The 15,417-nt window shown below is 38.9% G+C and overlaps 2 protein-coding genes across 2 annotated transcripts in view; one reads left to right on the top strand and one right to left on the bottom strand.

The window, feature by feature from the left end:
- Positions 1–5,182, top strand: part of LOC105457658 — a 10,086-nt gene extending 4,904 nt beyond the window's left edge. Inside the window, exons 6-8 of the mRNA XM_011702455.1 lie at positions 1–61; positions 383–2,320; positions 3,024–5,182. The exon at positions 1–61 is cut by the window's left edge and continues 50 nt beyond it. Of these exons, the coding sequence (XP_011700757.1) occupies positions 1–61; positions 383–2,320; positions 3,024–4,544 (3,520 nt within the window). The 3' untranslated portion in view covers positions 4,545–5,182. The remainder of the gene's footprint in view (positions 62–382; positions 2,321–3,023) is intronic.
- A 1,739-nt stretch (positions 5,183–6,921) lies between these two features.
- The window catches only part of LOC105457661 (fasciclin-3), a 27,936-nt gene continuing 19,440 nt past the window's right edge, over positions 6,922–15,417 (bottom strand). Inside the window, exons 8-11 of the mRNA XM_011702458.1 lie at positions 10,938–10,968; positions 10,611–10,691; positions 8,019–8,193; positions 6,922–7,244 (exon numbers count right to left, since the gene is read on the bottom strand). Coding sequence (XP_011700760.1) covers positions 7,041–7,244; positions 8,019–8,193; positions 10,611–10,691; positions 10,938–10,968 — 491 coding nt within the window. The 3' untranslated portion in view covers positions 6,922–7,040. The remainder of the gene's footprint in view (positions 7,245–8,018; positions 8,194–10,610; positions 10,692–10,937; positions 10,969–15,417) is intronic.

Raw genomic sequence — 15,417 nt, forward strand, 5'->3', positions numbered from 1 at the left:
TAGCGCGAAAGACATCGATACAAAAATAGAACTTCCTTCACCGAAAGTTATTGGTTTCCAAGTAATACTTTATACCATAATATTTAATTTGTTAGAATTGCTGTGTTATTATATCTAATAATATGCAAACATATATCATTTGATATTATATATATATATTATATATATTATATTATATATATATGTGTGTGTGTGTGTGTGTGTGTGTGTGCGTGTGCGTGTGCGTGTGCGTGTGCGTGTGCGTGTGTGTGTGTGTGTGTGTGTGTGTGATGTGTCGAGTGTTTCATAAACTAATATCTGTCTTTCCCCGTCGGCGTTTATATAATTGAAAACTTGATAAGTGAATTATTTACCACGCAATTTATCTGAGCATTGCTTTAAGGCCGTAGATGGAGACGTGGAGATACTGCGAGGCAACCTCAGCCTGTCGGATCGCGCGAGAATTGAATTTGCCGACTTCAAGCCTTGCTATCTCGCGGGTTTATTATGTATTTTGGCAAAAATCGCGCTGGACGTAGATCGTTTTTCCGATCAAACTCTGGACCTATTGATCCTTCAAACCAATAAATTCTATCAAAAAATTGGCAAAGTGTCATACGACGGATTTATAGTACTTGACGAGATAATTGTCTTTGGCATAAGTTTCGACGTTCTTCTGAGAGAAATCGTTCGCATCGATCCTACGAGCGCGCCGTCCGACGAGCTTGATGTGATCGTCGGTAAATTCCTAAGGAAGAATCAAACTTGCATATTAACGTTGGCAAATTGCACCTACGCAATTTGGATGGCGGACAACAGATACTATCTCTTCGATCCTTATCCTTGCGACAAGAGGGGGAGGGCCAACGAGGAGGGGTACTGCTGCCTCATGAGATTCCGCGATTTGCAGTCCACGGTCGAGAGGATTAAAGAAAACGCCGGCGAAACCGTGCGAAAACCTTTCCGTCTTTACACCATGTTAATCGTTCGCATGATGGAAAAAAAGAAACGAAAGAATGCCGTCAAGCGTCGCGCGAAGGTAGAGGTGCCGATGGAAGAATCGATTCGTAGCGTAGAAAAATGGGACGTGACAACGCCGACAGTCGAGACGAAAGTGCCTCTGATCGAATTGGTCGAGTGGGTCACTCCGGATCCGGAGTTGGATCCGCATCGTGACGCCGCGGCCGTCGGTTTCACGCCGATGCGGCACTACGAGGCCTCGATGCTCGAGACGACCGTCTTGGAGAACGACATTACGACGCCGGCGTTGGCACCGTTCGCGACGCCGTCGAAGGACGTGCGGGAAGTGGCGACGATGAAGCGAGTACCAGCCGACGAGAGGATATTTCGTCATTACTCATCCATCGCGATCCCCATCGATCTCTGCGTCATGGCTTGGTCGTTGATTCACGATCCCGCCTCTTGGTCGGAGCGCACCGTCCACGGCTTGATCGAGGCCGCCGTCGATTACGCCCTCGACAGCGCGCTGGTGAACGAGGACACCTCCACGAACGGTATGATCGACGGGGTGCTGCCGGAATTCGAGATAGCGAACTACACGTTCCGGGTGGCGTTCACGCCGCCGCACTACGGGACCCTGTACACCAAGGGGTTGAATCTCGCGAATACGCTCGAGAAGATATTCGAGGCGCAGATTTTCACCGGCGGGATCATCCTCAGCCGTTATACTCACGTGGGTGTCATCAAGCGCGGCAGGAATCACTTCGCCTGGTGGACGGTTACGGGAACGAAGAGATTTAGAATGATCATGACCAGCAACCTGAGCGATTTTCTCAAGCTGATCATCAAGCTGATCGACTCGCCGCATCCGATTCCATTCTCCGCGAAGATGGTAACCATATCCTACGCTCAAGAAATGGCACCGGATTACAGAGACGTGGACGGTCTTCACGAGCCGATGATAACGACGGCGTCTCCAATAGAGATTTACCGGAAAGAGCTTCCGGATTCTTATGACGTCGAAGCGATCTTCAAGCCGATCAGCCTAGCACCGAAATCGATCTTCGTTCTCGGAACGGTAGCTCTTCGCGATCGCGACAGTATGAAAGAGCCGCGGGTAAAACGCTGCTACTTCGTCGCGTTACTGGCTGTCATCATAACGAGAGATATCGTTCAGTCTCCACTTCCGAGCATGATCGACAGGGTTCTCGAAGTGGCAGAGGGCTTGTACAGAGATTTCGCCGAGCCGAAATTTCACACGGAACATGTCTTGCGCAATGTTCCGCTGATGAACAGGCTCTTTGTTCTTCGTGACTGCGCATCACCTTTGGTCGTGTTGACGATAAATTCTCAGAACGGCAGAAATGATTTTTACGTACAAGTAAGCGCCAAAGACAAGAGAAAGAAAATTATCCTTCCTCTGTCTTCTTATTTCTTTTATAAAAATTGAATTAATGCTCCGATTTTATTTTTTATAATTTTATCTGACATCATTTATTTTTTTTTATTTTGTAATTTTCTTTCTACTAATTGTGTATTTTAATGTATCCTATCATAGCTCTATTTATTAAAAGAATTTAATATAAGAATTTTTAAAAATAATCTTATATTTTTATTTTTTTTATATCTTCGATTTCTTGTTTTGTTCCCTATTTTATTTATATTTAATATTAATAAAGTATATTTTTAAAATTATTAATTTTTATTTATTTATATGTATTTATTATAAATTATTTGTCTAATAAATAAATAAATAGTTTAGATTTCAAATCTATTATTGACTATCGTTTATTAAACATTAACAAAGCAGATTTTTGAAATTATTCTACTCATTTTTATTTATTATATTTACATTTATTTATTATAATCGGTCCTAAAAATTGAGATTGCATTTAGAATTTAGTAATTTAACTAAATTTTAGAATTAACTAGTAATTTAACTAAATTTTAGAAAACTAAAATTAAATTAACTAAATTAATTTAACTAAATTAATTAATCGAAGCTAGTAATTTAACTCTCAATAGATAGTTTTAATTTTTCAATATTATTGTATTGTACATTGTTATTATAATGGTTGATTTAGGTGAAACAGCACCTGAAACACTACTTTAACATGCATACGAGCGGTATACTGCACTTTACTAACTGCTGCTACGGTTTTTGGTACTCGAGAGCGACCAACTGTTATTACTATCTGGATCCTTATCAATGCGACGCGGGAGGCAGAAAGACTTCCGCTAACGGCAACGCCTGTCTGTGCATCTTCTCCTCCGTGCCTCACATGGTGAAGCACATGTGCCTCAAACAGTCCGAAGGCTCGACTGGATTCTTCATCCACCGAATTCATGTGAATTCCATTGACGTGCTGCCATCCGAGAAGTTTCAGGAAGATCCAATGTGGCTCTACCTGGACTACTATTGGAACTTCACGCATTCGATCATGAGATCGCGTAAGAGGACGAAGCTCAGCGACTGCAGGACGGACCTGTCGAAGATCGATCGGCGATTCTGGAAGAACTACGCGATCGAGGTGATCGGTCTGATCTACTCCGTCTGGGGCACGATCGGCGCGTACGATCGTCAGTTCGGCGAGCGTGCCGGGAAGAATCGCGTCGCCATATGCGTGGCCGTCTTCGCCATGCAGAATCTCTGCCGTCCCTCGCAATGGAGCCCGGCCGTCCTGGACTCGGCCGTGATCTGCGGAGACTCCTACTACACGGAGAGCCTGAAGAGTCTGATGCAATGCTCGAAGCCCGAGAACAGGTTCGGCCTGCAGACCTCCTTCAAGATATTCCCGCACTCGTGGAACGTGGATTTCGGCACGAGCGTGTACGGGGTTCTGTATGGCGAACGGAACAGACTAACGTTAACCGACGCGCTGATGCTGGCCTTCGAGGAGGCGCGCAACGTTATCATCGAGTGCAACGGGATCGCTCTGGCCGCGCTGGCGGCCAAAGACGCTTATTACATCGCCGATCCCTGCTGGATCGGCCCGCCGCTGTTCAGGAGGAATCGCGGTGCGATCTACGTTCTACGTTGCAGAAACACGAACGTTCTGATATACGCGATCACGAAGATGTTCAACACCAATCAGAGACTCGGCGTACGCGTCACGCCGTTGAGCCTCGCGTTCGATCGCGAGGACGTCGACGCGGATCTCTGTACCAAGGGGAGGACGATCCTATCGAGGTCGCTGCAGATAGCTCCAGGAAAGATTGAAGATCCCGGCGGGCTCGTTCCCGGAGCGGTCACGGTGCCCGACGAGGATTCTTACCGGCAGTATCAACGGCGCCTCGCCGAGGGTCTTAGTATCAGAGATCCCCGGCTGGAGAGTCTAGAGCTTCGTCGCGCGGGACCCGCGCTGAGTCCCGAAACTGCCGACAACGCGCTCAAGAGCACCAAGTGGCGTCTGAATCTCGGCCAAGCGCGTTCCCGGAAAAGTCCCATGCCACGCGTGGACTCCATCGAGACGAAAGATAGCTTGTCGACCGATTCTCCGACCGATCTGCACGAGACGCGAATTACCGTTACGGCCTCGATTACCACGGGCGACCATTATTCAAAGCAGAGAGATTCGTCAGCGACGAGCCTCCGTCCGGAATAGAGTCGCAGCAGGGGCGTCGCGGAAGATCTATTGTAGTTATCGGCATCGTTTATCCAAAAAAACGAGAGAACCGCACGTCCTCAGATCGCTGCAGACAAGAAGTCAGAGTCGAGAGCACGCCGGAGACCTATATAAAGAATAGAACGACGCAAAACGTATGACGTAAAATGAGAATCGAAAGCGACGTTGGAATCTTGGTAATCGAAGAACGAGGATTGAAAGTGATTGAAGAACGAGGATTCTTCCAGAAGTCGATTAGAAGCATAAATAGATATTAAAGACGTTTTTCTTCTTACTGACGCAACGACGGCATGATGATGGAGGGCAAAATACGTTTGATTGCGATCTCATGCGGTTAGATATCAGCATTATGCAAGATCGATCCGTTTGGAAATCTACCGAGGTTCTTGTGATTTTTACTCATGAAAATAACACCTGCATGGGAAAAACTTGATTAAGGAGTCAATAAATAGAGGAAAAACATTTCTAGGACATTTCCATCTATTACGAAACTATTATCTTTTTATACATAAATTAGCACTACCGCGCATAAATTAACACCTGATATTCAATTTATGTTTGTAGGAATTATGTATAATATATGCATTAGATGACACGCAATTTTATACGTACATATATAAAATTAATAAGTGATTAAAGCATAAAACCGTTATTGAATAATTATTAACAATATTAGAAATTTATAATTTTTACAAGAACGATAAATCGCAATTTATCCTCATCAATTTACATTTCATTATATTTTATTATTGCAATAAGCTAGCTCTTTACCGATTTCTAAATCATTTTCAACAGAAAGAATACTATATACATAATTAAAGAAATTAAATTGTCATTTGTCACATTTTTTCGAAATAAAAATAATTATTTTAGAATTAGGAAAGTTAGAAAAATTATGAAAGATTTAATAAAAAAAACTCAGGTTTTTACGAAAGATTTTAATAAATAAAAGAAAAAGAGAGAAGTAAATGCAAACTTGAAATTTCATACAATTTATTCACATTTATTTTACGCTTACATCTGTTTATATTAAAATAAATGCGTAAAAAAAATTAACCAAAGATTAGTACTGGACGGCGAAAGACGCTTGAATCGACATAATCGTAGGTTTTATACCCAGAATACAATCGAACTAACGAAATTTATAATTGACTTATGCCTAGATTTATATATTTATCGATTAGTTTAATTAGGTCATTAGTTTAATATAATAATATGTTAAACCTAAATTCTTGTAAAAAGTGATACACACTTATAAATTACAAATAATGTAAGATTGTAATACATAATAATCATATAATTTATTAGCAAAGATTTGTCGTGTATATTCAATTAAAAAAAAATAATGGCCTAAAAAAGATATATATATATATATATATGTATATAAAATTTTTAAGCACATTAAACTTTGCAATATAAAAATGACTTCGCTTAATAGTCGTTTCTGCAGCTTCACTTTGATGATAAATGTCTTTCCATGTTAATTTCCTTTTTTTCATGTTATATTTTTAGGACATTCCTAAATTTCCAAATTTTATTTAAGTGATTAAATTAAGTGGTCCAAACGACTTTTAAGCTTGTACGCGATACGATTATTATCATTACGCTTATGCATTATTTAAGTGGACAATAACAGCATTAACGATAATATTTAAGTACGTTTAAGCACGACAATTAGGATAAAGTCGCGATAGTCATATATATTTAAATGAAAAATTTTCAAAAAAAAGGAAGAGGTATGTGGTACTCTCATAGTTTTTTCAAAAACAATTAGTTAATATAACAAGGTTCCAACGATAGAAAAATTTCAAGTGAAATTGTTCAGCTAACTCAAAATTAGAAATGATTGGACGGCCAAGATCATACCTTCCATAAAATTCTCACCAATAAAATAAAATTTAAAAAATGCAAATTACGAAAGAATGACGTTACTTATTTTTAGCAGTAAAGTAATGTCATTTGCATTTTTTATCTATTTTGAGATGCGTTACGAATTTATAGAGCAATCGCGCGTCGCAATGTGTCACGATCTTCTCGGTAGTTCCAGTTAGATTAAAGATTCTCTCCTTGCTCCCGAATTTTCGATAACGATCGTATCGCGACGGACGCGTGGCGATCGAAGAACAAATCGGAGCACCGATGCGTAAAATTACCTAATACCGTACAACAAATTATCACACGTACGGAGACATGTAATCGCGGGGTTTTGAGGAACGCCGACCGTGTCCACTTTTTCGTGTATATGCGAACGCGTAAACGATCGTGATAAATGCAACCGGAAAATCAGTAATGAGTAACGCCTCGAAATATTTTTCAGGTTTCAAAAATTGTCTCTCCATTTTATTTATTTTTTTTCGCTCTCTCGGTAGAAAAACATTGATTTTGCGGAAAAATGAGACGTTGTTCTAGAACGTAAAAAGGGGATACGCCACACGATCGTCTTCTAATTTTTTATCGCTTTTACGGAGACGCAATTTATTTGTCCTTGTTGTCGGCTGCTTCCTCGGTTTCTGGTTTCGTGTACAAGATTTCAGCGTACTCCGTTTTGTCCTCGTTAACTCGGCGAGGTGCGACACCTTGCTGCTGTTGCGTAAGATCCAATTCCGCGTACACTATTCCACCCTCGCCTGTCGGAGGATTCGTTCTGCCTTCCTGCGCGGCCGGCTCAACGGTTGGAAGCTGTATATATTTTTTTTTTCAAATTATACATGATAAAGTTGATAGACGAGCTCACGAGAGGAAAATAGAATTTTAATTGCGCGTATACATAATGACATACATTTACGTTAAAGTGATTATTCTGTAGAAGAATTAGATTCAATAATAAGTTCTCTTTATACTCAAGCAAGACAATTAATGTTGTCACATTAATTTAATGTGACAACTTTATATTTATATCAAGACAGAATGTTTTCAAATAAAACAGAAAAATGATTTTTACATAAAGATATATAATTTTTTTACTTCAGATAAAACAAAAAAGTGTTTAATAAAATCATTATAATAATCTACCGTATATTCGTGTATATATTTATTGTATGTACAGGCAAGACCGTGACATTTAGATTTATAAATTATAACACAAAACAGACACGTTATCTCCTTTCTAATTAAATTATTTTCGATTAGATATTTCTTAAATAATTTAAAATTTTTTTTCAAAATTTTACACAAAAAAAGTTTGACATAATTGCTCATAATTTAATTTTCAGCATTTAATATTGTTATAATTAACGTAGAAGATTTTGGCTACGCAAAAGTTTATTTTGCCTTGCTAATTACGGTAATTAACTATTAATATATAACTTTTTTAATTTTCTTTTAACGTATAGCATCGTAAAGACATCGAATTCACTTAAGAAATGAAATAATAATAGGGGGCAATAACAGGGGGTAATAAGAAAAAGTGAAGGATAATGAATAAGTCATCCACGTGAAAAACGGCGTAATTACCTTCTCGTCGTCGACGGTAACGACGGTCTTCATGGTGTCCGTATCGGCGCCGGACACTTTATCTTTGTTCCTTCCGAAGAGTCGGGACAGATTGATCCTCGGTCTCCGTTGTCCTCGGGACGACGCTCCGTCGACCTCCGATCGGGAATATCTGCCGGCGCTTTCTGTGTCACTTCTAAGTACATAATACGTATAATGAAGAGAGAATTCAGATGCCCCTTCCAATATTACGACACACGTCCCGCCGACATGATCACGCGACAATAATTTCACGAGAAAACAAAACGTCAAATACTTATACGCAGCGCTTATAGTGTTAACTTTTCGATATCACAGAGGATATTAATATAGGTCTTTCGTTTTGCGTCGAATAGTTATTAATCCCAATGTTATACAAAATTATTGCGTGTGTATGTGTGTATATGCGCGTGTGCGTATCGTGTCTATTTTTTTTTTAGTTTAGCGGATGAAATTAATAAACATATGAGATTAATAAATGTACCGTTCAGAATGTTTTTTTCCTATAGTTATCATATACATGCATAAATTGTACATGATATGTATGTGATTAACCCGTATCTTCGTGTCAAGTACGACCGATTAGTTAAGTTATTGCAACAGATCTTCTTTAATTTTTTTTTTGCTCTGCAATTTGCTCTGCTTTGTTTCTTCTTGCGTGGTATACAAATGCGAATCCGTAATTGGAACGACGATTAAAATCATTGAAAAAAATGAACGCATTGTAAAGTGCTTAAGAGAAACGTGCTACTTTATCAAATGATTTTTTTCCTTCGATTCATGAAAAAGATACGCCGCGTTAGATACTTTAGATTATGACTCGCGCGAATCTCTCTCTCTCTCACACGCGAACGGGAATTGTAAACATTAAGTGAAGTTTTTAGAAAGCGTCACGTAACGTGGCGAACGATGTGATAATAGACACCATTTCTCCGCGCGCGTCGCACGCGCGCGTGATGCAATTGATTATCCAATGAAACTTAACGGCACATTAAAAAATTAATTGTGACTTAGCGTAGCGTTAGTCGTTTAGATGCATTCAGGAGATTTTACTTCCGAGAGAGTTACAACATATAAGCGCCGCGGATTAACACAGATTATACTACATAAATTTGTGACAAAAACACTGGGACAAAGCTGCACGCACATACAAATTGGACGAAGCACGCACACACAAATGTCTAGTTCTCACGCTCGAGATTACAAAAAGGGAAAATATCGTGTGCAAGCGGCCTTGATCATTATAAATGCGATCCACTAGAAAAATGCAGGGGAAGGGGACCGGGATTCGCATGTCATAAGCACAGCGACTACATGCCACGCGCTGCACCACGAGCGGCGTTTTCTTTCTACGTTCTGTTTCCTTGCCAACCAAATTATCGTCTTTTTGCTAAAGATAGATACTGCGTAGCACAGCAGCCGCCTTGCTGGCGCGTCATATCATCTTTTTTTTTTGCACACATGTATATTTTCTTTTTCATTTTCTTTACGCCTTTTTATATAAGTAACCCGACTTGTTGGAAATCTCGTACGTATGAGCAACAAAGTTACTGCTACCATATTTGTTGTTTTCTTACTCGGGGGACTCACGAACTGTGAACTTGCGTCATCGAGGAAAAAAAAAACGTGCGCGACGATAGTAATTAGTTGTAATTTGAGTGACAAGTGTGTCAGCGTGTTTTTCCAGATTTTTGCAAACGATAAACGTCGCGAGATCGTATGTAGGAAGCGCCAAGATCTTTGCGAATGAAAGAATCCTCTATTCCATTACGGATAACGTTGTGTCGTTTCGATTTAGCATTTTACATCTTCTTCTTACGACCTTCACATGCAACGAGATAGAATTATAAAAGCAAAAGTGGGTCACACAATAAAAAGATTTTCTTATCGCGGCTGCATGGAATAGGGGAAATCGGCCTGATTTCGAGTTTTAATTGCCTGATTATGTTTCGCAGTAACACACGCGATTGCGTAAAGCACGACACGCAAAAGTTCGCCCAGCAACATTCTGCGCTAATTTAACCTCATTTTTTTGTTTTTGTTTATCTCATTGATACGCGGGAATTAGGTCACGTTATATTCAGATCGCTTATAATTATAATGCAGGCCGTCTGTGCAGCCGGCATTCAGCGTTGTAAGGGATCTGCAATAGATTTTCCAATCAACCTTTTTTTTATATTCTTAACAATTTTAATTTGTACCAAGTGCGCAGTGATTTTTTAATTGTGATATCAAAAATGAAAAATAATACCGGACTTATTCCCGCGACGTGTATTAATAACTGCAACGAAATTGATTAATCCTCTCGTACTGCTTCTTTCGGTTCGTGAGCTAATAAGAGGTTTTAATCTATTGTCACGTAGGATTTATTTTTGCCGGTAACACGATGAGACGAGGAACAGTTCCCAGTTTGATCAAATTGCGCAGAAAACGGGCGGCGAACAATACTTTGTTGGCCGCCGCCTTTCCGGGCAATTTAATCCAATTCTGTCCGACGAGTAAGAAAAGCGAGCGCGTCGACGGACACATCCGACATTGCGAGACGAATAAAAATAAGAAAAAGCTGCTGCTTGCCTTTTTCTAACGACATCGGCCGTAGTTTTCGATTTGCCGAGGTGAAGAAGACTAACGCCCGTCGCTGGGTCCGCGAAGTCTCTGAAAATGTGCATGCTTGGCAAAAGTCTACGGAACGACAATTCGTCGAGTGACGGAAAAGAGCGACGAAGAGAGATCTTACTTCGTCCCTGAATCGCGTCACACGGCTATTAATTAAAAATTAAAGCACTACGAAGAATGAAGTATTAGTTGATGCCGGATGCGAGTGTAGATATTATAAGCGAGAGTGCGATAATGTGTAGATTTTGGATATGTAAACGTATCGTATAATTTCGATATACTCACGACTCCCCGAGATTCCTGGTAGACGAACGACCTGAAAATATCAAGGACAAGTTTTGTTTTAATTGGATAATTAAATATACGAAATTCTTTCCTAATAAAAACATTAAGAGAAACCAGATATAAAATTATAGTTAGCGTGCATGCTAACTATAATTTTATATCTGATGATCTAACTCGATTAAAAATTTGTAAAAACTTAAATGAATAATTTTTAGAGATGTTCATTGTTAGTTAAGTTATGTGCTTGTTTCCAAGATTAATATTGTCGAGTATAGTATTTAAAATTGTGTATATAGCTATTAATTGTTATATAGCTATCATCAATCGAATACAATCGAATTCAATATTATTTTATTTTGCATAACACATAATTAATATTTTTTTTAATTATTTTTTACGATTAAAGAATTTACTAACTAAAGACATTAAAAGTAGAAAGACTTTATACGTAACTAATTCGAGGAATTTATGCTTTAAAACCGTAAAGTCTTATATTTGAATCAATTGGAAGGTTATCACAGATAAAAAATTTATCTTCACTTTTCTTATCTAGCTAAAAGACATCATTGTCAATAATGTGACATGAGCCATCAACTCCTTAACGCATGATTCAATCAGTCAGCATGATTCAGATGCAGTCTTTTTCTTTAAATAGCTGCAATTGAATGTTATGACTACATATGTCATCTCGAACATCTCTTAACTTATAATATTATAAATAAATCTCTTCGCATTCATTAAATATAAAAGATAGATGTAGATTTAAAAAAAAGCATTATTAACGTCGCAATTTATAGTTTAAAGATTAATTATCAAGCTATTTTAGCTTGTGAAAGAATCTATTTTGCTTTATTTAAAATTCCAAAAAGTTACAATAAAAAGTTTATTAAAATACTAAAAATACTAAATAAGTTTAACTAAAGTAATGGTAGGACGACACATCTCTCAACATTTATACGTATATTTAAAACAAATGTTTTATTTCAAAAATCATACGATATATCTAAGTATAATATCATAGCGACGAATGAACTTATAATTAATTATACATACAGCTCTCTATATATTAATTTCATTTGAATCCTTAGATATACTTTTCTCGCCTATCGCATTGTATCTACAGGTAGAGATACAAAATGTTTATTCGCTTCTCGCGCGGTCGCGGCGTGGCTAGCCCTCATTCCCTCAATCGCGACTGGCATAACGTCGTTTTTTTAAACCGTTTTTTCTTCTGCCTGCTTAATTAGAGAGTCAGCGATCTCTGGACTGTTCCTGAAACCGATCGCCAACGGCGCCGCTTCGATTGGGCCCTTAAATCGGAAATGACGAGATAACGATGTCGCGCAGACGCAATTTTCCTCGCGGCGGTCGTGACCGCGATTTTCGATCGCGCGCGGCATTTAATTAGCTCCTAGAAATGCTTCAAAAGAGAAGAGAACACCAATTGCAGGTATTTATATAATATATTTCGCGAATCCGGCGCGAATCGGCGCCGCCATCGCGTTCATCATCTTACCTCTATAGACTTATGTTTTAACATAAATATATCTATATAATATAATATATATAGTATATATATACCCCATTGTATGGCCAACGATCATGCTCCTTAATAACGTATGTCATCCTTTCGATAATATTACGAATTTTACAAATGTTCATTCAATCTCCAGTTGTCACAGGGCAACGAAAAAGAAAAACGCGATCGAACGCAAATGGGTGTGTGTATGTGTGTGTATATACGCGTTACATTTGCACATTTTCGTATGTACTGTATATATACACGTTCGTATATATGCACCTATATATATATATAAATCTTGAAAGCATGATCATCGAGATTTAAGTCGTACACATCAAAAGTAGATATACAAAAGTAGGTTACATTAAAATTAATTAATTATAAGAATTACGCAATGTAAACGTATTAATATCGATAAAACGTATTAAAACTTATTATATAGGGAGGTTTGTACGCAAGTGGGTTTCGCGTAAATAAATCATTTCACCGTCTCCTTTCTCTTTTTCATAGTACAACGACGTAATCGTGTTTAACAATCTCGCCGCGATCGGAATAAATCGAGATAAACAGCGCAATATCGGAATGGATTCGCAGTCTACGACGATACTTGCGTGCTCACGCACTCTGTAAACACCGATAAAATTTATGAAAGCGGAAAGTGGGTGTCTCGCGATTCAAGTTGTCGTTCTTACCGAGAGTAGAAACATGTTAGTGTTCGTAAACTTATATTTAAGATAAAGACTGTACGCGATATTTTCTCTTATGGCATTTCGTAAATATGACAAAAAAGTTCTAGCGGTATGTAGCGGTTTTTTTTTTTGGCAGTGATCTTCGACGTTGTTCTTGCTACTTCCGGCCTTATGTTCGACCTTATCTAATCTTGCGGATTTCATTGAAATTCATTTCTCACGGTAGCCTTAGGTATAGCAACAGCGACTGCATCAAACCGATAATTTACAGATAAAAACCGGAAGAATTCGCAGACACAAAATAAAAATTAGATAAAAGAATAAATTATTCAGCCTCTCTTTCCTGTCTTTTTAGATTAAGCTGCAATGAAACGTAAATCAATTTATTTTTTTTTAATACTTAAGTTCAGTGAATTCGCGGAAGCTTTAGAAAAAAATCCGATAAGATTGTTACGATAGTCTTCGCGGAAAATCTTTGTTTTGCTCTTCTACAAGGATATTCTCTCAATAATTTGTTTACCTTATAGTCTTCAATTATATCGATTCGCTGTTACTATACGCTTGAGAGTGTTTGTGTGTGCCGAGAGCGACTTTCAATTAATAAAAGTTCCCCGATAGAGCCCCGAGTCCGAGAAAGAGTCTCGATAATAGCCGTTTGCTCGCGCGTTTCATTCTTCGATAGTGAGAATTATACCTATCCTAAGACGGAAAATTGAACGTTTATCCGTTTTCGATCCGTTGTTCTCTCCTCGGTGCCGTTCCCTTTTCCCGAGGGGAACGACGACTACTTCTCGCCTGTATTACGGAGTATTGTAAAACATTTAAAAATCGGATGTGACCACATGCATTACTATGTATATAAAAAATTCGGGTGGCCCTAAAACGTTGCTCTTGTGTTCGCACTCGCTGCAACAAGATCGTCGCGATGCGCGTGAGAGGATATACAGAAACGCCGCGTTATCTGCCTCCTATCATGTTTCTTTTTTTCTTTTTTCTTTGTTTTTTTTTTTAGGTAAACGCACGATTTTTCCCCTTTCCCCGTTTATTAATTAATTAATTTATTTTTCTTTTTAGGCTCTATTACATATATTTAACATACTGACATTAGTATACATAATATATATTACCGTGATTATACATATATAATGCATAAATTATACACATATATATTTATACTATATATTATATATTATATATACTAACAAATCGATATATTCGGGATGAAAACTGACGCGAGACAGCCTCTGTGTGTGACGGCGCGCGAGTAACGGGTTGGCCGGCCCCGCGAACGAGGATCACCGCGCGGTCTGTCAGTAACTCGCAAGCACAACAACCGACGTCATTCTCTCCTCCCTTCCGCAGTATGTATCTTACGACACTTTCCTCCCTCCGCTTCCAATATCGCTGGAACTTTGAGGAATGGAGAAATAGCGGACGAAACTTTTGCCATATATATTCTTGAAAAGTACAGATAGTATGCGGGAAGGGGAAACATAAAAAGACGAGCTTATGACCGTGTATAGGGCGATGCGAGAAAGGCGGAGGGATAAATGACCTGTATAACCGAACGCATTTCCCTCGCATTTTACTATGCGAGTCATAAGGACATGGCTTGTACTCTTTCGGATGTAGAACGCGGCAGAGAGAGAGAGAGAGAGAGAGAGAGAGAGAGAGAGAGAGAAGAAAAAGAAGAATAAAGAGAAGTGACGTCGGTCATATCAGCTCCAAAATACTGACAAAATTATTTATCCGTTAATAATCCGCGCCCTTTCGTTACGTCTTCCCCCATGTGCGCGCGCGCGCGTCGTCCTTTCGTCTCTTTTTTTTTTCAAACAAGTTCTATCAACTCCCGTTAAGTAAATCTCACATTTTCTCTCGATACCCCCCCCCCCCCTTCTCGATAATATCTTTCACCCTGAAAAAGTTTCACGGATAACGACAGGTCGACCCGGCAATTGGAGTGCAAGCGCGGATATAAGTGTGTCACTCGATCGGCATTCACGAGTTGCAAGCCAAGTGCCTCCGACGTAGAATATATAATACCGTTCTTTTCTTTTTTTTGTTTTTCTTATTCGCGATCTCGTACCGTTATATTTATAATATATATTTATATTTGTAATATATATATATCTTTATTTATATTTATATATATATATATATATTTAGAGTATGTACAACACGCAGTAAAGATTCGACCGTCTCCCGACCGACAGGCTGCATCGGCGGTTCTCCTTCATCGAAACTCGCCTTTGCCTCTCCTCCCCCCCCC

This window comes from Wasmannia auropunctata, unplaced genomic scaffold (genome assembly GCF_000956235.1).
Source record: "Wasmannia auropunctata unplaced genomic scaffold, wasmannia.A_1.0 LD335176.1, whole genome shotgun sequence".
NCBI lineage: Eukaryota > Metazoa > Arthropoda > Insecta > Hymenoptera > Formicidae > Wasmannia > Wasmannia auropunctata.